This window comes from Odocoileus virginianus, chromosome 17, assembly GCF_023699985.2.
Source record: "Odocoileus virginianus isolate 20LAN1187 ecotype Illinois chromosome 17, Ovbor_1.2, whole genome shotgun sequence".
NCBI lineage: Eukaryota > Metazoa > Chordata > Mammalia > Artiodactyla > Cervidae > Odocoileus > Odocoileus virginianus.
In genome coordinates this window covers 44,274,823-44,300,239 of record NC_069690.1, presented here as the reverse complement: position 1 = coordinate 44,300,239, position 25,417 = coordinate 44,274,823, and the positions used below count along the sequence as shown (strand labels likewise).

Genomic DNA, 25,417 nt, shown 5'->3' with positions numbered 1-25,417 from the left:
ACAGGATGTAATGAAGATCTGATGCAACCAAAGAAAGAAAGAAAATGTACAGGTTTTCTCTGTCTTTGAAGAACTTTGAAAACTTAAAAAGAAAGATTATTATTTTAAAAAAAAAAGATTATTTACTAGGCCAGAAGGAAATCCATGACAAAAGTGGAACTTTTACAAATCTAGGAAAAAAAGGAATACCTCCCTGGTAAAATAAAAAAAACTGCCAAAAATAAATAAAATTAAAAATGACATGGGCAAAATTAACTAGTGAACCAGTGGAAAACCTGAAAAGACTAATTACCATTGATGAGCAAAATTAACAAATAAAATCTGCCACTGACAAAGCACCAGGTCCAGAAGGTTTCTCGGGAGGCTGAATTGTAGAAGCCGTTAGAATTCACCTCTGAGATCACCTCCTTGGACAGGATTGTAGATTTCCCTCTCACCTGAGAGAGTGGGATGGGGTGGGGTGCTCCTTGGACATGTCCCCCCATAGCACTCTGCATTGGAATTCACCACAGAATAGTGTAACTGTCATTTATTTGTCAGTCACTCCTTCTGGAATGTAAGCTACCTTCATTCCAGGGACTGCCTCTGATTTTTCATTGTCTCCATTACCTGCTTTTTACTGAATCAAGAGATGTGGAAGCAAAAAAGTGCAGCATAAATGTCAGCATGCACTGGGACAATCCTATGTCTGTAAAATTCCCCAACACGTAAGCCTAGGAAAGCAGAATGGATGGAGAGAAACCAAAACCCCGAATCATTAGATTGAAATCCCCCCCATTATCCAAATATTTGTAATGGGGTTAAACTACTTTTATGGGTTTTCCTAGCGGCTCAGATGGTAAAGAATCCGCCTACAATGCGGGAGACCTGGGTTCTATCCCTGGGTGGGGAAGATCCCCTGGAGGAGGGTATGGCAACCCACTCCAGTATTCTTGCCTAGAGAAACTCCATGGACAGAGGAGCCTGGTGGGCTACAGTCCATGGTCACAAAGAGTCGGACATGACTGAGCGACTAAACACACACACAAACTACCTTTATAGGGGAACGTGCGTGCTCATGCGCTTCAGTCGTGTCTGACTCTGCAATCCCATCGATGTAGCCCTCCAGGTTCCTCGGTCCGTAGGATTCTCCCAGGCAGAATGTGAAGGGAAAGTGAAAGTCGCTCCGTCGTGTCTGACTCTTTGTGACCCCATGGACTATACAGTCCATGGCATTCTCCAGGCCAGAATACTGGAGTGGGTAGCCTTTGCCTTCTCCAGGGGATCTTCCCAACCCAGGGACTGAACACAGGTCTCCCACATTGCAGGCGGATTCTTTACCCGCTGAACCACAAGGGAACTGGGATGTGTTCTCCAGGCAATACACCCCATGCCCTCCTTCAGGGGATCTTCCCCACCCAGGGTTTGAATCCATGTCTCCTATGGTTCCAGCATGGCAGGTAGATTCTTTACGCTGAGCCTCCGGGGAAGCCATAATGGGGGAAACAGTAATTTGCAAATTCAGACCAGGCAACTGATCCTCCAGTTGTATAATGAGGAAGGAAGATGGCTGGCAGGATTCGAGGCAGGCCCCTCTCGGGCCCAAGTGCCTGCAGCCTCCAGGGCAGACACGAAGCCTAGACACATACCCCTGACCTGCTCCCCTTCATGCTCGCTGTGGACCTCCAGGCAGTGGAAGGAGAGATGCAGGGCGGCAGCATGGAGCCCAGAGCTGGGGCTGGACAGAGGGCCCTGCAGACCTCACCTCGCCAAGGCAGCAGCTCTGGAAATCCCCCAACACCACAATCCTTCCTCAGTTTGGAAACAGATTCTCTGAGTGTTAGCAAGCACCCCTCCCCTGGACCCAGCCCTAGCACCCCCATTTCCCTGGACACCAACCAACATCAAGTGTCCCCTCACTGCTCAACCTAGTAAAAGTGTTAGTCACTCAGTCTTGTCCGACTCTTTGTGACCCCATGGCCTCACCAGGAGCTCACCAGGCTCCTCTGTCCATGGAATTCTTCAGGCAAGAATACTGGAGTGAGTAGCCACTCCCTTCTCCAGGGGATCTTCCTGACCCAGGGAACGAATCCCAGTCTCCAGCATGCAGGCAGGTTCTTTACCATCTGAGCCACCAGGGAAGCCCCACCTAGATCCAGCTCCCAATCGCCCCAACACTCGCGGTTGGTCAACCGCGACCGCCTTCTGACCATTAGGTACCCCCAGTCATGATCACGGGCTTTCCCGTGCCCAGGACCTGACGCTGACCGGCCATCGGGGTTGGCATTCAGTACCGACTGCCCATCCTCTCCCACTATTGGACCGACAGCTCCAGGAAGAGCAGAGCAAATAAGAATAGGGTGAAGCAAGCTGCTGGAGCTCAGGGAGGAAGTGGGGAGGCAGGTGGGCTTGCCATGGGATAGTCTCAGGAGGCCTGGGGGCTGAAGGGAGCGGGGGGGGGGGGGGGGGGGGGGGGGGGGGGGGAATGAAACCCAGGGGGGGGGTGGGGTTGGGGGGAGGGGGGACCACCCAGCGACAACAGTCTTCGGGGCGGGAGGCTGTGCCTTTCCACCTTGGGAACAGTGGGCAGGGAGGGCTCTCAGTGGGCAGGAATGTGGGTAAGCGTGGGAGGGAGGGTCCCCTTGGACCTATTCTTTCACAAACCAGGTCACAGGCTGGGCAGTGGGGCTCTCGGGTCAGCTTGGGGCTGCAGATGAGTCATGGGAGGGTGCGTTCAGGCCAGGTTAAAGAAACCAGCTGGGCCACCCTAGGACAGCTACCCTAACTGGGCAGTGGGGAGAGCTGTTAGAAGCGGGGAGGACGGACAAGGGGACGCGTCAGTCCCTCCACTTGGCCTCCGCTCCTCTGTTCTGACCAGCCCCTCCTTTTCAGAAGCCCCCACTCCTGCCAGCTGGTCCCAAAGGGGGATCTAGCTGGGTCTGCCCAAGACCAGTTCCCTCATCTCGGTCACAGCTCCCTGGGGCTGCCCTTGGAGTCTGTCCCGTGGAGTGCGGGCTGGGATCCAGAGAGGAGGGCGGGGCGCGTGGCAGCAGGGGTCCCCGGGCGGGTCCTCTTCTGGGATGGGCTCAAGGAATGATCCGGAGGGGACGCAGGGGGGTGTGGGAAAACCGCCAAGGCTCGCCCCTCCTCCCCCAGGGTCCCGACTCCAGGGCACATTTCCTGGTCACTCACCAGTCCTGGCCGAGGAGGAGGAAGGAGCGCCCTGGGGCTCCTAGCAGTCTGGAACCTGCTCAGGTGCGGCGCCTCCTGGGCTGTTTGCCTGAGACGCCGCGGAGGCCGGGGCTGTGACCCCTTCCTCCCAGTGGCCAATGCCCGGCAGCAGGGGCGGGCTCCAGTCCAGGTGGCCGGCTTGGCCCTTCCCACCTCTGAGTCATTCTAGGGTGTAGTGGCGACCACACCCTGGAATCCCCGGGGCAGGACGGCCCCTGGCCCAGGGGTGGGCCCTGCAGTCTCTGGGGAGGAGTCACAGAGGCCCCTTCCTCACCCGGCTTCCCCAGGCTCCCAGAGTGCCTCCTGGCAGCACGTGTATGGAGGGGGGGTGGGGGGCGGTGCGGGGAGGACGGGTAGTCCTCCACTTTCCTCCCCCTCCTCCCTCTCTCCCTCCTCGGAGGGGGTGCTTCTTCCTCTCTCCCGTTTAGTCACCGATTGTGTCCGACCCTATGGACTGTAGCCCGCCAGGCTCCTCTGTCCATGGGATTTTCCAGGCAAGAACACGGGAGCAGGCTGCCATTTCCTTCTCCAGGGGATCATCCTGGACCAGGGGTGGAACGCGTCTCCTGCACTGGCAGGCGGGCCCCTTATCACTGAGCCACCAGGAAGGCACTCTACCCTCTCCTGGGACATCTCATTCTCCCACCTCACCATCAGGCGCAGAGAATTCCTGCCTCCTCCCTGCCCCGGTGCCCGTGACAGGGCACTCTGAAAGGTGAATACCTGTTTGCCTTGGGCTTGTACTGTCCTTGCTGAGGGGAACGGGGTGGCCAAGGCTGAAAGCCTGGGACTCAGCCGGGGTTTGGGGTCTGGAGGAATGCATCTGATCTTGACACCGCCTCCTCCTGGCTGTGTGACCTTTTGGTCAGTCACTAAACCTCTTTGAACCTCGTCCGTACTCAGGGCAAATGTGGGGTGTGCCCAGGCCTGCCTTCCAAGCCACTGGGAATATGAGTTGTTTTGTTTTTGAAATATGGAACACTTCACCAACTTCCGTGTCATCTTTGTTCAGGGGCCATGCTAATCTCCTCTGTACTGTTCCAATTTGAATTTATGTGCTGCCAAAGTGAACAGTGGGAGGGTGAGAGCTCACAGGATGAGTGAGAGCTCGTAGACCTGTTAGCCCCTTTGAGACAGGGGTTGTCGCGTCTTCCCAGGCTGTGTGTCCCAGTGGCCAACCCACAGCAGGTGCTCACTGCGTGCTAACCTAGCTGAGTGACTGGTGAAATGCCCCAGGTGGCAGAGGCGCCTCGCTTCTAGGGGCGCCAGTCCCTGCCTCTGCCAATCATCCTGCCCTCCTCACCACCCTCTCCCCTCGTCCGATGGTCCATCCACTGGACACTGTCCCCACTTGCTCTGATGACCCCACGTCACCTCCATCCCCACATCCCTCCCCCTCCCCCTCCCCTTCCTCCCCCTCCCCTTCCTCCCCCTCCCCCCTCCCCCTTTTCCCCCTTGCTCCCAGCCTCTGCTCCTCACTTCTTTCTCCTGGGGTGGAATCTCTTCATCTGCCTCCTTGCCATCCTCTGCCTCCTGTCTTCCTGCCCTTCTCAGGAGATTCTGGGGAGCCTCCACCCAAGATTTACACCCACACCTGGCCACACAGTGTCTCCCCTCTCTGTCTAGCTTCTGAGAATTGTCTACACTCTGCACCTGTGTCCTCGACTTTCATTCCTCTGCCCCTTTGCTCTCTGCCTTCAGCAACCGCTGGACCTGCTCCTGATAAGTTAGCCGCTGACCTTCTGGTGGCCGCTTCTGATAAAAGCTCAGTGGCCTTTATCTCACTTCTCTTTTCTCCTGGATACTCCTTGGCTTTTGGGCCAGTACTCTGCTGCTTTTCCTTCTTGTTCCCTGGCTGTTCTTTCCTCTTTCGCTCCTCTCTCCTCCCTCTATCACCCAAATGCTGTGGCCCTGGGGCTGTCTCGAATGCAGTGGCCCCGGGACTGTCTCAGGCGCTCTTGTCCACACCCATTGCTCCACTATCACACACCGAGGGCCTCCTCCTGGGCAGCAGTCCTAGCTGTCCCGGACTGGAACCAGGCATGGACAGAGTGGGCATCGCATCTTTCCTCCACCGCCTCCTCCCCGGTTATCCAGGCTGCAAACAGCACCACCGTCAGTGCCAGTGAGCAAACTGGGAGACTGGAACTCCTCCTGATTTCCTACCCACCCCCTCAGCCCATTGGCCACCAGGTCCCACCCAGCCTTCCTCCCAAATCTTCCATGGACCATGAAGGTCCTCATCATTCTCCAAGGCCCAGCCGCAGGGGTCTGCCCTCAATCTCCTTCCCCTCTCTGCTGAGAGCTCTCCAATGGCTGCAGGATAAAGTCCAAATTCCTGCTGAGAGCCCATGAGCCCCTGCTCAGCAAGACACTATCCACTCCCGACCCCACACTCCCATCCCTGAGCCCCACCTGTAAGGTCCCAAAGGTGCCACATCTTCTCACACTTCACCTCTGCCCACGCATCTCAGCACCTTGAGTGCAGCTCCATCACAGACGGCCTGTGCCCCATACTGAAGATCTGTCCCTTCCTGCCAGTCTCCCAACCCAGACGGTGAACCCCCCAGAGCTGGAGCCGTGCCTCGGTCGCCTTTCGATCCAAAGGCAGGTATTCCATCAATTCATACTTAGTGAATGGAGGGGAAAGGTGGGAACTTTCTCCTCCAAGGAGGTTATGGGCAGGCTCACCTTTCAAGAAACTCCTTCTCTAAGTGCTGCTGTGAACAGAGAGCAGGGTGGGACTTCCTTCCCAGGAGGGAACCAACTCCCTTCCCCTGGAGTTTGTCCTGGATGGAGTGTCAAGGGAGGCCGATAGCTGACACTGAAAGAAAACCTGGCCACAGGGAGTGTGGTCTTATCCCCGTTACCCCAGGGAGGAAACAGGACCAGAGATGCTAAGCGACTTGTTGAGTTCACACAGTGAATGAGGGCCAGAGTGGAGGCTGAGCAGAGCATCTCAGCGGAAACCCAGGTCTCTGGCAGACACCCCAGTTCCTCCGGGTACAAGCCCTGATCATCTATGTCCATCTACTCCTAACACACCACTGCAGCTGCAGGAAGCTGGAGGTGGAGTGACCCTGGCAGCTGGGATGATTTTTCTTTGAGCTCAGGAGGTACTGGGATCTGGACGGGAGGTCTTCCTCTCCCACCGTGGGGGTTCTGCCGTGGTGCCCCTTGGGCAGGCTTGCAGAGCCTGGGTTCATGGTTAAGGGAGCTGCCTCTCCTCGTCCTTCCTCAGCACATTCCATAAGGCTCTGGCCCAGGCTCGATGCCAGGAGCTGGGGTTCAGAGAGCAAGGCCAGCCCCCCACCTCTAGAGGGGAGGAGTGCACCTCCAAAAGCCAAATAGACATTCCCACCGTCACAAGGTCAGAGAGTGTGGAGAGGTGCGAGAGCCTGCCGAAGAAACGGAGCGGCGCCGAGGGCAAGGAGAGCAGGCGCGCAGCCATATATTGCAGAGAAGATGGAATAGCTAGATGGTGGGCTGGCAGAGGCGCTTGGCGCAAAGTTTCCACTCCATCGCCCTCCACCTCCTCAGCTCTCTCCCCTCTGGGTCCGGGTCCTGATCTCTTTCCTTGCACGCCGCACGTTGTTCCCCATTCCGGCCACCAGAGGGCGGGTGCCTCTTGCAAAAACCGTAGCAAAGGTGGAGCAGGCCCAGAGGAAAAGATACCCAGTGGGACCTCAGCCAGTCTTGGCAGACCGCCTACTACGTGTCAAGCACTTCCACGCTTCACCTCTTTTAAGGCTCTCAACAACCCGAATCCTTTGATATTGTTCTGCGTGTACACAAGAAGGCACCGTGGTGGGGGGAATGAAGTGACTCGTTTAGCAGCTGGTAGGTGACCCAGCAGAGTCAAAGTTAAGTCTGTGTAGCCTCAAATCCTGAACACTGCGCTATAAGACCAGGGGCCTCGCAGATGGGCACGGTGCCTCCTTCCTCTGCATCCCAGACTCAGTCTCTGCACGTGGCAGGCATCAATATTTATTATAATCATATCGGGTCCAAAAAAGGAAATCAGAGACTCACAAGTTTCAAGAGTCATCTCTCCACCGTCCCCTAGCCTCTTGGTCTAAACGCAGACTCTGAGAGAGGAAGTGGATTGCCCATAATTACACAGCTGCGGCAGATGTCAGAAGGGGCCCTGTGCACCCCCCCTCACCCCATCTCTCCCGCAAAAGTCCCTAAACTTGAAGAAGTCTGGGCCAGCAAAGGATTCTGAAATTGTAAGACTTTTTAAAACGTGCCCCTATTTTAAAAATAATATTTAAATATTATTTCAGAAATCCCCAAATTTACATAACCCGATTCTGAGGCGAAAAGAATATCCTCACTATAACTGGACTTATTTCTGAAACAAACCCATCGAAATTGAAAAAAAAAAAAAAAAAAGAGGAACTAAAATGTTGGAACCAGCCAAAAAAGGAAGCAGACCCCTGACTTTCACATCCATTATCTCCTCCGACACCCAAGCTCATGTGAGAAACGCGCGTTAGGTAGAGGCGGCGGCGGCAGTCCGCTACCATTCCTTATTTCATTCCAGATGTGTTTTGGAATGGTTTGGATTTTAGAAAGGTAACGGGCCCGCACCTGCTTCAGGTGACATAATGCTCCCAGCAAGGCTTGGACAGCACTGTATGATCGGGTTTACTTGCACTTCTACAGCAAAACTTGAATATTCACACTAAATGGGGTACATTAAGGCTGCCCATGGCCGCACATCGGTTCAAGTTAAATTCTGCCATTAACTGAGTTACGAAAGCTTTTGGGCTCCAGGGAGCCTTGGCATTTGGGAACTGGAGATAAGAAATCTTGAGTGAGTCTGTACCCCTCTGGTTTCGTGGTTGAGCAAAGTTAGGCTCGGCGTGAGCGAGTTGGTCCAAAGCCGGCAGACACTGCTGCTCCGTCGAGCCGAGACGTAAGGCTCAGGGGGTCTCCCAGCGTCCAGGCTTTTGGCCGGCGGGAGTAACCCCTGCCCCCCCGCCCCGTCTCCCCACTCCCGGCTCCCGGTGGCGTACCTGCTCCGGCCGCTGCTCCGTCGGCGGGCCGCGCACGTCCCGGATGGCCTCGTAGACGTTCTCGGAGTCGCTGCGCGCCAGGGGCCGCGGGCACACCCACGAGCCGGCCACGCTGCAGGCCTTGAAGCCGCCCCCGCTCCCGAGGAGGCCGGCAGGGGGCGCAGCGGTGCGGGCCAGGTCGTCCAAGGACTGCGCGGGCCTCACGGGCGCCGCGGGCCGCGTGTACAGGCAGGCTGGCGAGCCGGGCGCCAGGCTTCGACGCTGGGTGGCCGCGCCCGGTCGAGCTCGGCCGCACAGGGAGCCCGCGCGGCCCCGGGGCTCGGCTGGGGCGCCGTCGGGTTCGGCGGGCGCCGACGCGCTCACGAAGCGGTAGTCGTAGGCGAGCGGTTCGGGAGCTGCGGGGCCCTGGAGGGGCGCGGGCGGCGGCGGGGCGGGCGCGGGGTGGCCGAGGGCCGGCAGCTCGCGCACGTATTGCGCCGGCAGGTAGAAGGGGCGGCCGCCCGGCTCGCTCCGCACGTGCCACCAGTGCTCGGTGCTGCGGCGCAGCAGTCGGTAGCGCTCGTTGGGCTGGATGGCGACGCGGCGCCCGTCCTTGCCCGTGTACTCGAAGGGATGCTCCACCAGCACGTACACGTCCCCCTCGACGTCCGCCGCCATCGCGGCCGCCGCGTGTCCCTGTGGGCGACGAGGAGGAGGGGCGCGGAGGTCAGGGCCGCCCAGAGGGCCGCGCTCCGCAGGGGAGCCCGAAGACTTCGAGTCCCGAAGCTACAATCGTTGTGTACGTTCGGGCCTCGGTTTTCCTATCTCGAAAACGCGGGGCTTGGATGAAATAATTTCCACGGTTCTAATTCTTACACGCAGCGATGGAATGAAGACAGCCCTTTTACTCTGCGGCCTGGAGTATAAAATTCTATCCCTCGGTGGGGAGATGGTGGCTAACACCGGTCCGGCTTTAAAGCCAGGGAAGCTTTAAGGCTAGTTGGGGGGTACTGCCCGCGATAAAGTTGACATCATGTGTGCATAAAAACTGACTGGGCCTCAGTTCCCGCATTTGTAAAGTGGGAAAATAGCCTATACCTCCATCCCGCCCTGTCCCGACACTTCCAGGAGCCCTCAGGGAATCGCGTCCTCCGCAACTCCTATCGCCCCAGCCAAGCACCGCGGCGCGTGCGCCCCAGGCCCGAGGGAGACAGAGTTGGGGCGCAGGTTCTGGGAGCGGCCCCCGCTTCGCTCTACTCTGGGAGTGTCCCTGCCCTGCGTAGTCCAAGGGCCTTGGCATAAGGGGCCGCGACTGCCAAGGCCGGGGAAACCGGTTCTCTTGGTTTCTCTTTCCTTCCCCAGCGGCTTAGCCACAAACGTGACCCCGGAGCCCCGCCCGTCCAGACCGACCAGCACCGCCCCCTGTGCTCCCACCTCCACGTCCCACCTCCACGTCCAGAGAGAGGCTTGGCCCTCGCGGCCTGCCCCCTGCCCGCGATCTCTATATTGCCCCACGAGAGTGGCCCCTAGAGAATACACTCTTTGATACTGACTATCCGTGCGGTGTACCCAAGGGACCTCCTAAATTCTCCTGGAGTGAACACCACAACCCACTCTCCTGGTGTGTCGGGGGAGCGGCGGTCACAGCCCAACTGGAAGCCCGTCTATGAGGCTGGTCCCTCCAAGCCTTTACATCGGCCACACCGACTGCCCCACGATGGTGACCTGGGACCAGCAGGTGCGGGTGGGAGCTCGGCCTCTGGTTGAGTCTGAGGGACCCGAGGCACAGGGTCTGGCCGCGGGGCGCCTAGCGCTCCTTCTCTACTTTCTCAAGCTTTCCTCGACGGGGAAGGAGTGTAAACTGAGCCACTGAGCACTCTGGGCCCTGGAAGCGGGGTCCTTGAGCTGACTGGAGCTAAGCCAACCAAGCTTAGGGAGGACACCCTTCTCGCCACCTTCCCCCGGAGCCCCTGCCGCTCACTCACGTCGGCAGGGCTGGCCTCGCGGAGCCCATGGGCGGGCTGGGTGGAGCCGGCGGATGGATGCAGGTTAGGGCCCTGCCATCTCCTTGGGCGGGGTTTTCAGGCGGCTTGGCTGGAGAGACTTCAGGGAGCTGGAGCTGGCAAAGAGAGCAAAGAAGGTGAGCGAGGCTCGGAAGGACCGCCTTCAATTCCCGAAGCGGCGGTGTCTGGGAGGGGCGAGGCGGGGCCTGAAGAAATCCGCCTGGGCCGGTGGGGCCTTGGAGGCGGGACCTGAGCAGAAGGCCTGAGGGAGGGGCAGGGGCAGGGAGGGCTGCGGCCGAAGGGGCACGGAAGGTTCACGAGTGGAGCCAAGGGAGGGTAGGGTCCGGCCCCCGCCGCGCCCCACCCCCACGCTCGGGATACGGCTTCCAGGAGGCTCTGCGTCCCGCCGACGCGATGCTTCAGGACTGCTCGCCCGGCTTGCGGTCTAGCCGGAGCGTCCCCAGTCCTAGCAAGGTTATTTGCATCCTGAACCACCCGGATTGCAGGCACTGCCGCTCCGGTCCCATCCTCGTCCTCCCCAGAGCCTTTCCGGACTCAGCTCGGCCAGGCCTGGAAAAACTTGGAGCGGGGTTCCCACTGCAGAGACGCTCCCCGGAGCGCGTGGTCACTGGCTGGGTGGGGAGGGGACCCGGTCCTCGGCTCCTTCCCCGGTCCTGGGGGGAGCGAAGAGGAGAGGGATCGGGGGAGAGGGGAGGGTCCCTGGAGCGCGAGGACCGACTCTTCACCAGGAGGTGCCCTGCGTCCACGGCTTGGGAGACAGACAAGAGTCACAGCGGCACCCACGCCTGGGTCGTCGCAGGGGGCCTGGACCTGGGCCCCTCCTGCCCCAGGACGGCGGGCAGCCCTTCGCTTCCCACCTCCTCCCGAGCAAGGGGAAGATCCGTCCCGAACCGCCCTCCTTCCAAGACCGCGCAGCTCCCGCTTCTGCGCGGTGCTGCCGGGTGAGGACCCCGCCACCTGCAGTCCTCCTCCCCACCCCAGATCAGCACCGCCAACCAGTCCGGCCCGGCCCAGGCACCTCGGGGTGTCCGCTCGCTGGCCTCGCCTCCACTTGTCCTGGCAGGCGCGCGGGGGGCTCGGCGTCCGGTGCTCCCTCGTCCACAGCCCAGCTCCCGCGCTGCCCTGTTTCCTGTTCAACAATATAGCGAGGGAGGCACCGGCGGAGAGCACCCGGCAGAACTTCCTCCCGGGGCTGGGGCTGCGGCTGCGAGAGACAATCCCCGGTGTCCTGGCTTCCTGTCCTCTCTGGGACGGGCCAGCGCCCGAGGAGCGCAGACGCCACCCCCTTCCCCTGCACCTCCCGGGGATCCTGGGCCACACCTGGCTGTCTCCTGGAGGAAGGCAGCCGAGCCTGGACGGTGGGATGAGCGGGGAGGAAGCCGGGCCAGATTTCCCTCCACTGCTGCTCTACTCCATCCCCTTTCCCCCACCCCTGGCCTTGATCCTTGCGGGGGAGGAGCCCCCCCACCCCCGGCCAATCCGTCAAAGCTCAGGGCAACCTCCTGGGGTTGTACTCAAGATGCTCACCTTATCTCTGCATCTCAGTTTGCTCTCCTGTAAACTGGGGACACTAACACCTACTTCATAGGATTGTTGTTGTTGTTGCTGTAAGTTGTGACTCTCTGTGACCCCATGGACTGCAGCAGGTCAGGCTAATGTATTGTTATCATCACGTTGTAAGAACACACATCTTAAGAGTTATTATTATCACTAGTTTTACTATGAGATGAGCCCTCCTCTTTGGGGTTGAACTGGGGCCTCCAAACTCCCCATCTGCCATCCTCCTTTAGGCAGGAGGGGGAAGGGAGAAACAAGTATTCTCAGAAACAGCTTGCTAAGGATGGACGACCGAGTCCAAAGGCAGCACATAGGCCGTGTGCTCTTCTGGGCCCGGCCTCTTCCCACCAGGTCCCTCAGGGCTCCTCGGAGCCCACCACCTCCTGCTCTCGAGGGAAGCTGGGGCTCCTGCAATGGGCAGAGTGCGCTCCCTCAAAGGCCGAAAAGCTGCCCCAAGGACAGGAAACTGCAGACATCAATCTTTCAGTCCCAAGTTCCTGCACCCTGATTTCCCTGGGAATTAGCCCGTTTCCTTCTTCTGTCTTTACAAGGGCAGCAGTGGGCTTCCTCCTGCAGGCCCTCCCCACCCCCAGACTTCTGCTGGAACTTCAGAGGAAAGCTGGCAGCCAAGGCCAGGTGGAGCCCTAAAACCATGAGCCCTGAATCCAGCCCTGCTCACAAGCCTTTCCTTCCGGAGCCTCTTCTCTCACCTTGGATGACCAATGGGGAATGGTTTCACAGGTTCCAGTGTCAGGGGTCTGTGCTTTGACATTTAAGGAACAGGAAAGAAGCCATCACAGTGGGATTCCAGGCATTCGCTTCAGTTACATGAGTGTATGTGAATGAACCTCCCCAAAGGCCCTGAAATCCTACCCCATGGTGGGGTGGAGGGCTGACTGGGAGGAGAGGCCAGGTCGGGAGACAGACTGAAGAATTACTTCTACTATTCTCCGTGCTCACTCCTGGCACACAAGCCCCCTGCTTGCAAATGTTTACCTACAACCACCCCCCTCCAGCCCTCCCTTGTGCCCAGGGACTGAGAAAACAGTGGAGGCTATCAGACAGTATCTGAGCGCCTGTGGTCTCCCCAGTCAGTGACAGCTTTCAGATTCAGAAACCAGACCACAGATTAGAAACAGCAGGTCTTTACTGCAAAATCACTCAAAAGTCACATGGCCGCAGTTCCTCCGGTACATGGCAAAGCACTTCTCAGGGCCAGGGCCCTCTAGAAACAGGTTATTGCATAAAACGAAATTTTAAAAATAGTGTGGGCACTACTGAGGTTCATACCAGCTTTCCACTGGAGGTGAAGAGGGTGAATCAACTCATCTGAAAGTATCAGCAGCTTTTTGGTGGTAGGGAGGGGGGCGGTCAGCTTTAATGCTACTGATCCCAGAGAAGGTAGGGAGTGCGGTGTGCCAGCCCCCGCTGAACCAAAGTGGGCTTCTCCAGGGCCTCACTCCCCCTGCCGCCTAGGGATCTTCTGGGATACAGAATACACTCACAGGGCTGGGTTCAGGCAGTGCTGCCCACCCCAAGACCACCAATTATGGCTCTGATCAGGCTGTGTTTCTGGTGGAGCATTAATGCTGGCTGGGGGTGGGGCTAAGGATCCACTTTCTGGTTTAGGAGCTGAGCACAGGTGTGCACCAGCTTCCGTGATGGGGACAAAGAAGCTATGTGACAGCCCCTTCCCTGACCCGCCCACCACCTCCTCCATTCTATTGCACAATTTATCCAGCTCCACAGGGCTGGGCAGGTGACTCAGCAGCCGAATCACCCCAAGGGAGAGGTGGGAGTGGGTTCGTCTCTTGACAGTGAAGGTGGATATCTACCTGAGGCCTCCAATCTCAGCTGAGCACAGATAAGATGGTCAGGGGGGTCCCAGGGCTGAGGCGGGCCTGCTGGGTCCAGAAGTGGGGGGAGGCAACAGAGAAATCATGCCCCCCCCACAAAGCCCCAGGGTCTAAATATCGCTTTGAAAACAATTTCAGGCTCCACCTGAAGACCCCCTCCAAAGGCAGTTGTGCTCCAGTGAAATGTTCCAATCTCTTGGCAGCAGCCCTCCTGGGTTAGTCCAGCAGAACTTTGTGAACTCATGGCTTCATAAACAGGCTGAGCATCCTTCCACGGGTGGCTTCTCCTGCATGTCCTTGCGTATCTCTGCAGCAGGGCTGGCGCTCTTCGTGGGAGGACGGCGGGGGGCAGTGTGGACACAGCCTACTTCGGTCCCGGCGGGGTCCGTGAGGCAGGGGTGCATTCCTGAAATGTGTCTGCAGCAGCCCCCTGCCCATCTGGCTGCCAGTCAGGGGCAGGAGTGAGGAGGTCAGGGGGCTGAGGGGTGGGCTAGATGATGACGATCCTCCCCTGGACCAAGGAAGGCTCAAAGTGCTGACAGTGCTGGTTCCGAGTCATAGCCCTCCTCCATCGGGACCAAGATCCCAGGCTACAGGAGAGCCGCAGAAGGGGTGGGGGGTGGGTTTTGACACAGAGAAATTGACGGGCTTTTCAGGTGGAGGGGGGACCAGGGAGCAGATGGGGGTGGAGGGGAAAGATCGTGATCCTCAGGACTGGGCCCGCCTGGCCCACGGCAGTTTGGCACGTTGTACAGGAGCTGTCAGCAGCAAGCGCCCGGTGAGGGCGAAGGAAAGGCACCCGCCAGCTGGTGGGCTCTGTCCTGGGGGGCCTGTCCACCGGCCACCACCCACCTCCAAGCTGGGCCTGAGCGGTTTCTACACATCTGCTCAGGGTGAGAACCTGGATTTCTTGGGTGACTGGTGGAGGGTCAAGAATAAAAAAATATTTTCTGTCGAAATATGAAGGGAAAAAAAACCCACCTTAAAAAAACTAGACCTTTTAATCAGGAATGTGGAATTGAAAATGCTCCCCAAGTCTTGTTTCCACAGTGTTGAACAGCCCTCATGGAGATGCGGTGTCAGTGAGGGGAGCCGGGCCAATTAGTGCAAAGCCCCCCCTCTGCCCACACCCTCGGACAGGGGGCACCTGCTGGTGTCCGCACCTCCTGGAGCAGGTGGGTGGGGGGCAGGAGGTGTCATCAGGGGCTCCCGGGGCTCCCTCTCGTAGGCCAGTGCTCTGGTCTCATCCGAGAGTTTTCCTGGCTCTGTGACACCTTGAGAGTGTGGCCAGGCTGGTGGCCAACCCGGCTGGGATGGCTGAGCCCCGGGTCCCGGGTGGGGACAAGGGGCGGGATTAGGTGAGACTGCTCTGCTCCTGGTATTTGCGCCGGCGGGCACAGCGGGGGCAGCCCTTCTTGACCACGGCCTGGCAGGTCTGGTGGAAGACGGTCTTGCATTCGCCGCACCTGGGAGAAAGCCGCAAGCGCTGCTGGGACCTCGAGCCTCTGAGGCTCGAGGCTGGTCGGTGCTCCTGACCAGAGCCGGCCACCCACGGCACTCGGCACTGCCTCTCCATCCTGGGACAAAAGGTTCTCGCCGCGGTGCTGATCTCTAAGCCCCACGATGCACACAGATGCCCTCTATTGTATTTTCCTTCTTATAAATACTGCGGAGACTCAATGATTCCTTGCCTGTGTTCCAAACACTCTACAGTTTAAAAAACTCAGCCCTAGGTCTTTTCGGGGGGGTCGAGTTTGGGTCTGGGGACACCTACTGAAAATGAATGGATGCTCCCACTGGCTCAGTTTTCCACTCCCACATGGGTTGGAATGGAGGCTTGGTGGAGGCCTCTTTCCATTTAGAGGCTTCTGATAATGAGGGATGACTGAGGACAATCGTTATGGGGCAGAGGCAGTGGCAGGTACTGCCCACCAGGTGCCCACTTTGTGCCCGGCCTTGTGCCAACACTCTAGGCCAGTAACTCACCCAGCCCCTCCTCCACCTGTTTGCAGAGGACAAAACCGAGGTCCTCCCATGCGACTCAAAGGGGCAGCAGCTACCTCTTCTCTCGGAAGATGGGCGGCTCGGGGGAGGCAGGGAGTCCTGTGAGGGCTCGGCTCGTCCCCCTCTCAGTGGCCTCTGGGACTTGCCCCCAACCCAGGGGTGGGAAACAGGGGGGCTGGCAGAGTGTCTGCATACCTGACTGTGGTGTCAAACTCAAAGGGGAAGATGATGTCATGGTGGTGGCAGATCTGGCAAATGAAGCCGCGCTGGGTGCACAGGTCGCAGTGGTAGACATGCTGGGAGGCAAACTCGATCAGGGCCTTGAGGAAGCCTTCGTACACCCCGTCCGCGATCTGTGGAGGGCAAGCGCCGGCCACCAAGGCCTTCTGAGAGGCTGTGCCAGGCCCGAGGCTGTCTGCAAAATGTGGCCTGCTGCTCCTCCTGGCATCCTGCCTGGAGTACTCCTACCCCAAGAGAAGTTTCCTTCCACTTGGGCAAGAAAACCTCCCTAAGTGAGGCCGAGCCACGCAGGCGTGCAGTCCTTCTGCACACAGGAATCCACGGTCCCCTCCCTCGAGGAAAGGAATGTCCCAAACCCTCACCCTCCCTATGCCTTCGCAGCCTGGAAGGGGGCCGAGCCCTGTGATCCTGGGCTTGGCTGTGGTGCCTGCCTGTCTAGTGGGGCCAAGGGCTCAGTTACTGCCCCAGGAAGTGTGGACGGCCAGACACCCATTCTGAGCTGCTGAAAGGCTGAAGATGGGTCGTCCTGCCTCCGTAAACTGCAGGCAGCAGCCCCTGCCCCAACATCTCCCTTTCTGATTTCTCCAGGAATAAGTTTCTAGGAATTAGGTTCCTCTGGGCTTTCCTGGTGACTCAGACAGTAAAGAATCTGCTTGCAGTGTAGGAGACTCGGGTCTCATCCCTGCATCGGGAAGATGCCCTGGAGAAGGGAATGGCAACCCACTCCAGTATTCTTGCCTGGACTTTTTGTGACCCTACGGACAGAGAGCCTGGCAGGCTACAGTCCAAAGCGTTGCAAAGAGTCAGATATGACTGAGCGACCGACACACACCTCAGGGGTGGTGTTCTCACCTGCTGGAGGTCGGCAACACTGTACTTGTGAGGTGACTCCAAGAGATAATTCCTGTGGTTGAGCCTTCAAAGAAAAGACAAGAGGTTCCTCAGAAGGAATCTGGGCCCACCTGTGTTTGTTTTCACTTCCTCCGCGCTGCTAACCAGGGAGAAACAGCTTCAGCCTGGGCTCGGGACCTGGACTTCCAGGTGACCAGCTGTCAGCATCTTGGGCAAGTTCCTAAGCCTTTCTGAACCTCAGGTGTCCTTACCTGAGCAAGAGAGCTCTTTTGGGGATTAAATAATTTATTTAAAGCATTTGGCACAGTGCCTTGTACATAGTAAATGAATAATTATTAACCATAGTTGATAGCATTGTATTGTATAATTGAAATTCAAGAGCAGAACTCAAATGTTCTCTCTCTCACACACACACACACTATATAGGTGGCTCAGATGGTACAGAATCTGCCTGCAATGCGGGAGATGCAAGTTTAATCCCTGGGTCGGGCAGAACCCCTGGAGGAAGAAACGGCAAGCCACTCCAGTATTCCTGCCTGGAGAATTCCATGGATAGAGGAGTCTGGCGGGTTACAGTCCTTAGGGACACAAAGAGTTAGGCATGACTGAGTGACTAACACTTTCACTTTTCATATATACATTATATATAATATGTATAAAATATGTGAGGATGATGGATGTGTGACTTAATAAAATGGGAGGAACTCTTTCACAGTATAATTATATATCAAATCATCACAAAAAAATACTATAAATATCTTACAATTTTGTAAATTTTACTCAATAAAGTTGAAAAAAAAATTTAAAGATTTTTAAAAAATATATTTAAAAAATAATGATGAGGATGATGATGAAAGCTAATGCTTAAAAAAAAAAAAAAAAAAAAAAAGAAAGCTAATACTTGGAGCCAGGAACTGGACTAAGAGCTTGATATATTAATTCATTTAATTCTCACAAGAATCCTGTGAGGTTGACGCTTTATAACCCTCATTTTGAGAAGAGGAAATGGAGGCACAGAGAAGGTAAAGAACTTGCCTGTGGTCACACAGCTAGTAAGAGGCACAGCTGGAGTCTGAAAGCAGTAGACTGGCTCCAGAGCCTGCATCCTTATCTCCCAGGTGAATGCCTAGAGGCTGTTATTAATAGTTGTCATTACTGCCACCATCACGTACCATGGACAGTGCTGGGACAGAAATGCACAGGATGTGGCCTCTGCCTTCCTACTGTAGCCTTTGGTCTAGCTTGCTGCTGCTGCTGCAAGTCACTTCAGTTGTGTCCGACTCTGTGCGACCCCACAGACGGCAGCCCACCAGGCTCCCCTGTCCCTGGGATTCTCCAGGCAAGAACACTGGAGTGGGTTGCCATTTCCTTCTCCAGTGCATGAAAGTGAAAAGTGAAAGTGAAGTTGCTCAGTCTGTCCAACTCTTAGCCACCCCATGGACTGCAGCCTACCAGGCTCCACCGTCCATGGAATTTTCCAGGCATGAGTACTGGAGTGGGGTGCCACTGCCTCCTCCATGGTCTAGCTTAGGGACAGACATTTAAGCATCTGGTTTTGGCGCTCTGGGAGAGGAGTGGAGGTGTCCTGAGTGCACAGATCCCATTTCAGAGGTAGGGGTGGGGAGCAGAGGACGAGGGCTTAGCTGCCAGCAGCCTGGCTCTAGTTTCCACCTCACCAATAGCAGAGATCCCAAGGGTTACATCCTGAGAGATGGACAGGAAACACCTGCAAAAAATTCCTGCCTGGCCTTGCTGTGTGTCTGTGCGGTAGTGGGGTTGGGGGGAGAATTCTCCCAGTTCGAGGACGTGCGGGAGCCTGCCCCAGGGTGCTCCAGACATTTGGAGGCAGGAAGGTGCCCGAGCCGCGGCATCTGGAGTGGATGCTTGGCTGTGCCCACCCCAGGGCACAGCCCCGGTTCCAGGAGGAACCCCCCGGGGCCGAGATGGCGAGTTCCACCAGGCAGCCCGTGGTGTGCTGCCAAGTGGCCACTCAGTGCAACGTGCCGGTCTCCCCGGGGAACTTCCGGCTTTCTGGGAACCGGAAGCTGCCGTTTATCATCAGGAAAACGCAGGGGGAGGGGCAGAGGGGGCGCACAGGCTGTTCCTGAGCCGGCAGGAAGGGTGGATGGAGAGTCCTCTCTGTCGTCTGCCCTCTGCTCAGTCGTGGAAGCCCAGGGGGCCAGCTAGGCCGCCTACCCTGGGCCTGTGAGGCACTCAGTGAGGCCCTACAGCTGCTGTGGAGGGGAGGTCAGGGCAGCCCCCTGAGAGAAAGGGGATCCCAAGATCTGCCAGTTTCTCCTCAACCCTTCCTGTCCTCTCAGCCTCCACTCCAACCACCTCAGTCCAGGCCTTCTCACCTCCTATGCCAGGTACCACACCAGCCCCCACACCCCGCTGCTGCCAAACTGGTCTTGATGGGAGTGTGACCATCCCATGCTCAAAACTCCTCAACAGCTCCGGCTGCCAGGAGAATAAAATCCTATGCCTTTGTGGTGGCACAGAGGGTCTTCGAGGTCTAGCCCCTGTACCCACAACCTGGCTGCAATGAGCCCTGCGAAGGTCCTGGCAACCCACGCTACCCTCCTGACTCCCCACCCCCACAGCCATGGGTTCCCTGCAGAAAAGCCGGCCCAGGCTTCCTCTGGTTCTTTCGCTAAACCCTGGTTCACCACATGCCATTTGTGTTGGGGTAAGTCCACTTTCCTGTGAGTGAGGACAGAGTGCGATCTGGAAGCGCTTACAGTACTGACAGTGGCCAGACTGGAGAAGGGTGACTCTAGCTCTCTGCTTGGTTCTCTTTAATACTACCTGAATACTATCTTTGTAAAGAAGAAAAGCATTTTTTTTTTTCTTTTTAAAAGGAAAAAGAAAACTCCACAAACCTTCAGCTGATGCCACCTCCTCCAAGAAGCTCCCCTGGCCCGCTGCACCCTGCCTCCTTCCCTCACAGCACACGTCTCCCTGACCCAGGGCCATCTGTTCACCTGTCTCTGTCCCTTCTTGGACACTGGGCCCCTCATGTGGCCCTCACCACAACTCCGGCAGGTCACATGAACATGGGGATCACTGGCCCATTTTATAGACAAGAAAACTGAGGCTCAGAGAAGTGAAGCCACTTCCTTGAGTCACACAGCAAGTCTGGGGCCAGGTGAAGGCTGCTCCTGAGCTCTTTCTTCACCTTATGCTGCTTCTGAAATGGGACTTCTGCAGGTCTGGTCCTGCTTTCATGAAGGCTGGAAACAGCAGCCAGAGAGAAAGAGGCAAGACCGCCCCCAGTGCCCCAACAGGGCAACCTGGACAGGCCAGTAAGGCTGCTGACCAATCTCAGCAGGGGAGGGATGGGCAAGTGAGGCTGGCACCCAGGACCCACCCTACAGGCAGCAGGTCTACTCAGGTCTGCAGACATCCCTGAACTGAAGAGGGACGCAAGGTCCCACCTGACCTGAGATTTCATCACCCTGGACAGGGGGGCAGGAGGGCAGACTCTGGGGCCCTGGGTCCTGGAATCTCAGAAAGGGGGAGTGAGTGGGACCCAGGAGCCACTGATGATGGAGACAGCAATAGCCTCCCCAGAAGCAGCCATCTGGGTCCCTCATGGTGGCCTCCAGAGGGCTTTCTGCTCTTCCAGGCCCTGTGGAGGAGACCAGGGATCAGCCAGCTGCTCTGAGAGCCTGTGACGGGTCAGCCTCTGTGCTTTGCCTAAGAGAGGGCTCCCCACAGCACCTCTCAGATGCAGAGCAGCCCTGGGAGGACAGGGACCAGGATTGAGCAGGGGAGCCCAGCAGACAGGGGGTCTGCACCAGCCCTGTCGGGAGGCTGCACAGGGAACATGGAGGGGCTTGTGAGCTGCTCCAAGTCCCCAGAAACCAGCAATGAAGCCTAGCTGGGCAGCAGGCACCAGCTCGTGCACCCGAGGTCTGTCCTTCTAGGGCCCCAGGACAGCATAGCCCCACAGAAGGTGTCACTCCTCACCCCCAACTGAGCACTGAAAGTCCCCCCAGGCACTGGGTACCAAGCAGCTTTGTGAAGGGCATCCTGAGGGTCCCGCCCCAACCTCGTCCCCTTGCAAGGATTTGGGGAGGGCTGCTGCCAGGGCGGCAAAGTCAAGCCGCCATGCGGCAGAGGGCTGATGGGAACCCGGGGAGCCAGGAGACCAGCCCCTCTCACGTCTCTGGCCTCCTCTCACACATCCCCACTTCCCTTCTCACTGCCTGAAAATTTCTCCCTGTTCTTTCCACACACGGGGCCTTCATCCACAGCCCATACACATCACTACTTCTGTCTGGAACACTCTTTCCTGCAAATCCCCTCTTTCCCTTTCATTTCGCAGGTCTCACACTGGAGGTCAGTTCTTCCAGGAAGCCCCCCACCATCGGCCCCCTCCAATATGGGTCAGACCCCCCACTCCGCTGTACTTCCAAGGGCGTCCTGCTCTCTCCTCCGCCCTCACTCCTGGGGGTAGCCGCGGCCCTGCTCCCTGCCGTGCCCTCCAGAGGGCAGAACCCAAGTCTACCGTGCTCAGCCCTGGGGCCCACACCCCTCGCCGGGCACTGAGCGCGTTCTCAATAAGCACTTGTCAAATGAATGAATGTATTACACACACAAATAAAAGCCACTCCTAAATGCAGAGAGGCAGTCCTCCACCCAGCCCTGGCATTTCTCCCAAGTTGCTTGTGCACTGACCCTGTGTGTAGTATATGTGTGTCTGTGTATGTGTCTGTATCTGTGTGTATGTCTGTGTGTCTATATCTGTGTGTGTGTGTCTGTGTGTGTCTGTATCTGTGTGTGTGTCTGTATGTCTGTATCTGTGTGTATCTGTATCTCTGTGTCTGTGTGTGTCTGTATCTGTGTGTGTCTCTGTGTGTCTGTATCTCTGTGTCTGTGTGTGTGTGTGTGTGTGTGTGTCTGTCTGTCTCTGTGTGTGTGTCTGTCTGTGTCTCTGTCTGTGTGTGTCGGTGTCTGTCTGTCTGTGTCTCTGTGTGTCTCTGTGTGTCTGTCTGTCTGTCTGTGTGTGTCTGTATCTGTGTGTGTATCTGTATCTCTGTGTCTCTGTGTGTCTGTATCTGTGTGTGTGTCTGTTTGTCTGTGTGTCTCTGTGTATCTCTTTGTGTCTGTGTGTGTGTGTGTGTGTGTCTCTGTGTGTCTGTATCTCTGTGTCTGTGTGTCTGTCTCTGTGTGTGTGTGTCTGTGTGTCTGTGTGTCTGTCTGTATCTCTGTCTGTGTGTGTGTGTGTGTCTCTGGGTCTGTATCTCTGTGTCTGTCTGTCTGTCTGTGTGTGTGTGTGTGTGTGTGTGTGTGTGTGTGTGTCTGTCTGTCTGTGTGTCCGTGTGTCTGTCTGTGTGTCCGTGTGTCTGTCTGTCTGTCTGCGTCCCCGCGTCCGGCGCCCACCTCTTGCTCAGCTCCTTCAGGGCTCCGCTCCGGCACAGGCCCAGGTAGTCCCCCAGCAGCTTCAGCTGCTCCCGGCTCCTCCCGATGAGGCGCATCTGCTCCACGTGCTCGTACAGCGACGCGTTCACCAGCTGCAGGTTGATGAGGGGCTGGGCCCGGATCTGTGTCAGGAACCTCAGGGCCTGCCTGCAGACCTGAGGGTACCATGGGGCGGCGAGGGAGAGACAGGAGGGCCATCTGGTGAGCGCCTGAGGTCGCCAGGCGCTGGGTCACCTACTCCCTCACTCACCCCTCCAGCCACCTGACGAGGGAAGCGGTACCATCTTCATTTTACAGATGAGGAAACTGAGGTTCAGAGAGAGGAAGTGACTTGGCCAGGGCCCACAGCTCAGATAAGTCAGGATTCAAACCCAGTTGATCTGGCTTCCAAACCCGCTCTTCCCCTTTGGCACCAGCGGCTGCCCCTCCCTGACCACGCGGGGACGGGAAGGAGGGTCCACACGCCTCTCTGCCTGGGCCTCACAGATCCTTTCCACTATTTCCTGGCCTCCCCACCCCCACCCCCATTTTTCTGCCGAAAGGAAACAGACATTACCCTGGGCCGACTCAGGAACCAGGTGACCGATCTGAGTCAGGCTTCAACCACAGGAAACCATGGATCAGATACAGCTGAACCAGAGGTTTCCCGAGCTTCTTCCGTCCTCACTAACAGCACCAACCAGGGCAGGGCCTCCTCCAAGTCTCCATATGGAGCTGAGTGATCAATCTGGGTTTCTCCCACTTGATAGACGTGGAAGGTTCTACCCTCAGCCCTGACCCTAACGCCAATTACTGAGCACCTATAATTTGCCAGGCACTGGGCTAAAGACCTCGACCACATCCTTTTCTTCATCCTCACAACAACCCAGAGGGGAAAGTGTCATCATCCCCATTTTACAGATATGGAAACTGAGACTCAGAGGAGCTAAAGTGACTTATCCAAGCCACCAGAAGAAAGCAGAGCCCAGGTCTGAGTTGAGTGCTATCTCTGCACCCTTGGCCTCCTCACTTACAAAGAGAAGTCCCTTTCCCTGCAGTCTCTTTGGGGAGGATAAGGATGGAGGAGCTGAGATGTTCTCCACCATCAATCACCCTGCAGTGCTTAGTCCGGCTTTGGATCCTGGCTCCACCCCTTCTCAACTGTATGACCTCAAGAAACTTACTTAACCTCTCTGTGATTCAGTTTTCTCATCTGTAAAATGGGGGAAAGAAAAGCACCTACATCATGGGATTGAGTTTAGATTAAAAGAAAATCCAGGTAAGTAGCTTCTCTGTGAATGGGAGCTGCCATCAGACTCTGTGGGTGTCTGTGTGGTTCAGGCGTCTGTCCACTGGCTCCGGGGGATGGGACAGGGCCAACAGGAGACTGTTAGGCCAGGGGCTGCTCTACCGGCTTCACCAGCATTTCTCACCTCACTGATATCTCCATCTTTCCCCATTTCCCAGAGCCCTGAGGAACCAGCCCCCAGCCGACAGGCATCCCACCACTGGCAAAGGCCTGGTGAGTCACTGACTCAGGTCAGACTGCTGTTGCCCGGCCCTTCCCACAACTCAGCTCCAGGCTTAGGGTGAGGCCAAGATGAAATAACATGCAGGAATGCATGCTGAAAACTGCCAAGTACACAGACAGGCATGAGCTTTGAGCTCTCCTGGGACTGTTCCTCCCCCACGGGTGGAGGAGACAGACAACGGGAGAAGCTGCAGGCGGGGGCTGACATCCTGCCAAGTACCAGCCAGGCCTTGCACAAGTGGGTCAGCCAGACAGTGGACAAGGGACCCCAAACCTGCCAGCCAGCCACTTCCTATTCTGAACCTTCCTGTCCCAGGTCTGGCATCTTTGAGAGAGTTGGATGCTTCCTGACCTTAGGTATGCCGAGGGAATTGTTAGAATTTTCTAGTTGGAAAAAGGAAGTGGCACCAAAATTAACAGCAGTGAATAGGGAGATGGCTCAACAGGGACATCCGGATGTTGTAAATGGTGAGAGTGTTTTATGACCAGAGGGTTCTTTGCATTTGTGGTCATCTTGAGGTTTAATTTTCTCCATGTAGTTAGTTAAATACTTAACACTGAGGGCAGGGGTAAGGATGAAGTAACCAATAAAAAAGCCAAAGTGATGCTAATGTTGGGACTTCTCTAAGCTAATGTGGCACAGTGGTTAAGATTCTGGGCTTCCAATGCAGGGGGTACAGGTTCAATCCCTGGTGGGGAAACGAAGATCCCATATGCAACATGGCCAAGAAAAGAGAAAGAAAACCAGAGGGAAGCTAATAGGTGTTCCCATCCCCAGGGGTGGAGGTCAGGGTGGTACCGGGTCTGAGGATTATGTTCTCTGGGCTCTGATGGGGACACATGAGGAGACAGCATGGCTGGCAGGCCTGGGTCTCGAGAGAAGTCAACAGCTACTTCCTCTGTTTCTGTGTCTTGTCTTAGGAGAAACCTGTGCCTTTGGGAGAAAGCCGAGTCTGCACCCCTTGAGGCAGATCCTGACCGAATGAATTAGGGGCAGAAGGTGAGGCCTTAGGAAAGGGAAGGGGCACCATCTAAGTGACTGGTGGTTCTGTTTCCTTTAGCCCTCACTGCCCGGCGACAGGCACTGTAATTAACCCCTCTTCATGGAGAAGGAAACGGGAAGTGGAAGAGTTTGCTCAGGGTAACACAGCTATGTAAGCAGATAAGCTCAGCTGAAGAAGAGGAAAATCTGGAAGACTGCAGAATACATCATACTTAAAAGCATTTGGTGAACATCAAAAAGTATCCAAGATGTAATCCTAACTGAACAAACATGTTATAAAGCAGTATGAGCCCAGTATGATTCCAAAGGTAACGAAAAGTAGATGCCTGTATGCCTGGAAAAGGTTGACTGCTCCCAGGGGGAAGTGTGCCAGCTGGCTGGCCAATTCATCCATCCATCTATCCATCATCTACTCATCCATCCATCCATCTACCATCCATCCATCCATTATTTACCCATCTGCACATTCATCCATCCACCCATCTATACATTCATCCACATATCTATCCATCCATCCATTCATATCCATCCACCAAGCCACCCCTCAACCCATGCATGCAACTACCCACCTAACCCATCCACCCATCCTCTATATCTAATCTATTCTATCATTTCTGCCTATCTATCTATGCTGGTGCTCAAGCAGTTTTATCTGTGCCCATGGAGAGGTACAGTGAACCATCCTGATTCCCACCTGAAGGCCAAGGCAGGCGTGGACAGAGCTCTGCCCAGAT

General features: G+C 56.6%; 2 protein-coding genes and 1 non-coding gene across 6 annotated transcripts in view; all 3 read right to left on the bottom strand.

Moving 5' to 3' along the window:
• ARHGAP27 (Rho GTPase activating protein 27) overlaps nucleotides 1-11,436 on the bottom strand; it is a 37,326-nt gene extending 25,890 nt beyond the window's left edge. The window contains exons 1-3 of one of the 2 annotated variants that reach the window (XM_070479620.1): nucleotides 11,253-11,436; nucleotides 10,196-10,329; nucleotides 8,232-8,906 (exon numbers count right to left, since the gene is read on the bottom strand). In XM_070479620.1, the coding sequence (XP_070335721.1) occupies nucleotides 8,232-8,888 (657 nt within the window). In that variant the 5' untranslated portion in view covers nucleotides 8,889-8,906; nucleotides 10,196-10,329; nucleotides 11,253-11,436. Of the gene's footprint in view, nucleotides 1-8,231; nucleotides 8,907-10,195; nucleotides 10,527-11,252 lie in introns of those variants that run through there. The other variant, XM_020873387.2, reaches the window with a different exon arrangement.
• Nucleotides 4,178-4,282, bottom strand: LOC139039253 (U6 spliceosomal RNA). The gene has a single exon (XR_011492576.1). It is a non-coding gene; the product is annotated as a U6 spliceosomal RNA (small nuclear RNA).
• Nucleotides 11,437-12,920: 1,484 nt separating the features above from the next.
• PLEKHM1 (pleckstrin homology and RUN domain containing M1) overlaps nucleotides 12,921-25,417 on the bottom strand; it is a 56,120-nt gene continuing 43,623 nt past the window's right edge. For all 3 annotated transcript variants that reach the window (XM_070479617.1, XM_070479618.1, XM_070479619.1), the window contains 4 exons: nucleotides 22,132-22,325; nucleotides 16,744-16,807; nucleotides 15,847-16,004; nucleotides 12,921-15,113 (listed from right to left, as the gene is read on the bottom strand). In XM_070479617.1, the coding sequence (XP_070335718.1) occupies nucleotides 15,002-15,113; nucleotides 15,847-16,004; nucleotides 16,744-16,807; nucleotides 22,132-22,325 (528 nt within the window). In that variant the 3' untranslated portion in view covers nucleotides 12,921-15,001. The remainder of the gene's footprint in view (nucleotides 15,114-15,846; nucleotides 16,005-16,743; nucleotides 16,808-22,131; nucleotides 22,326-25,417) is intronic.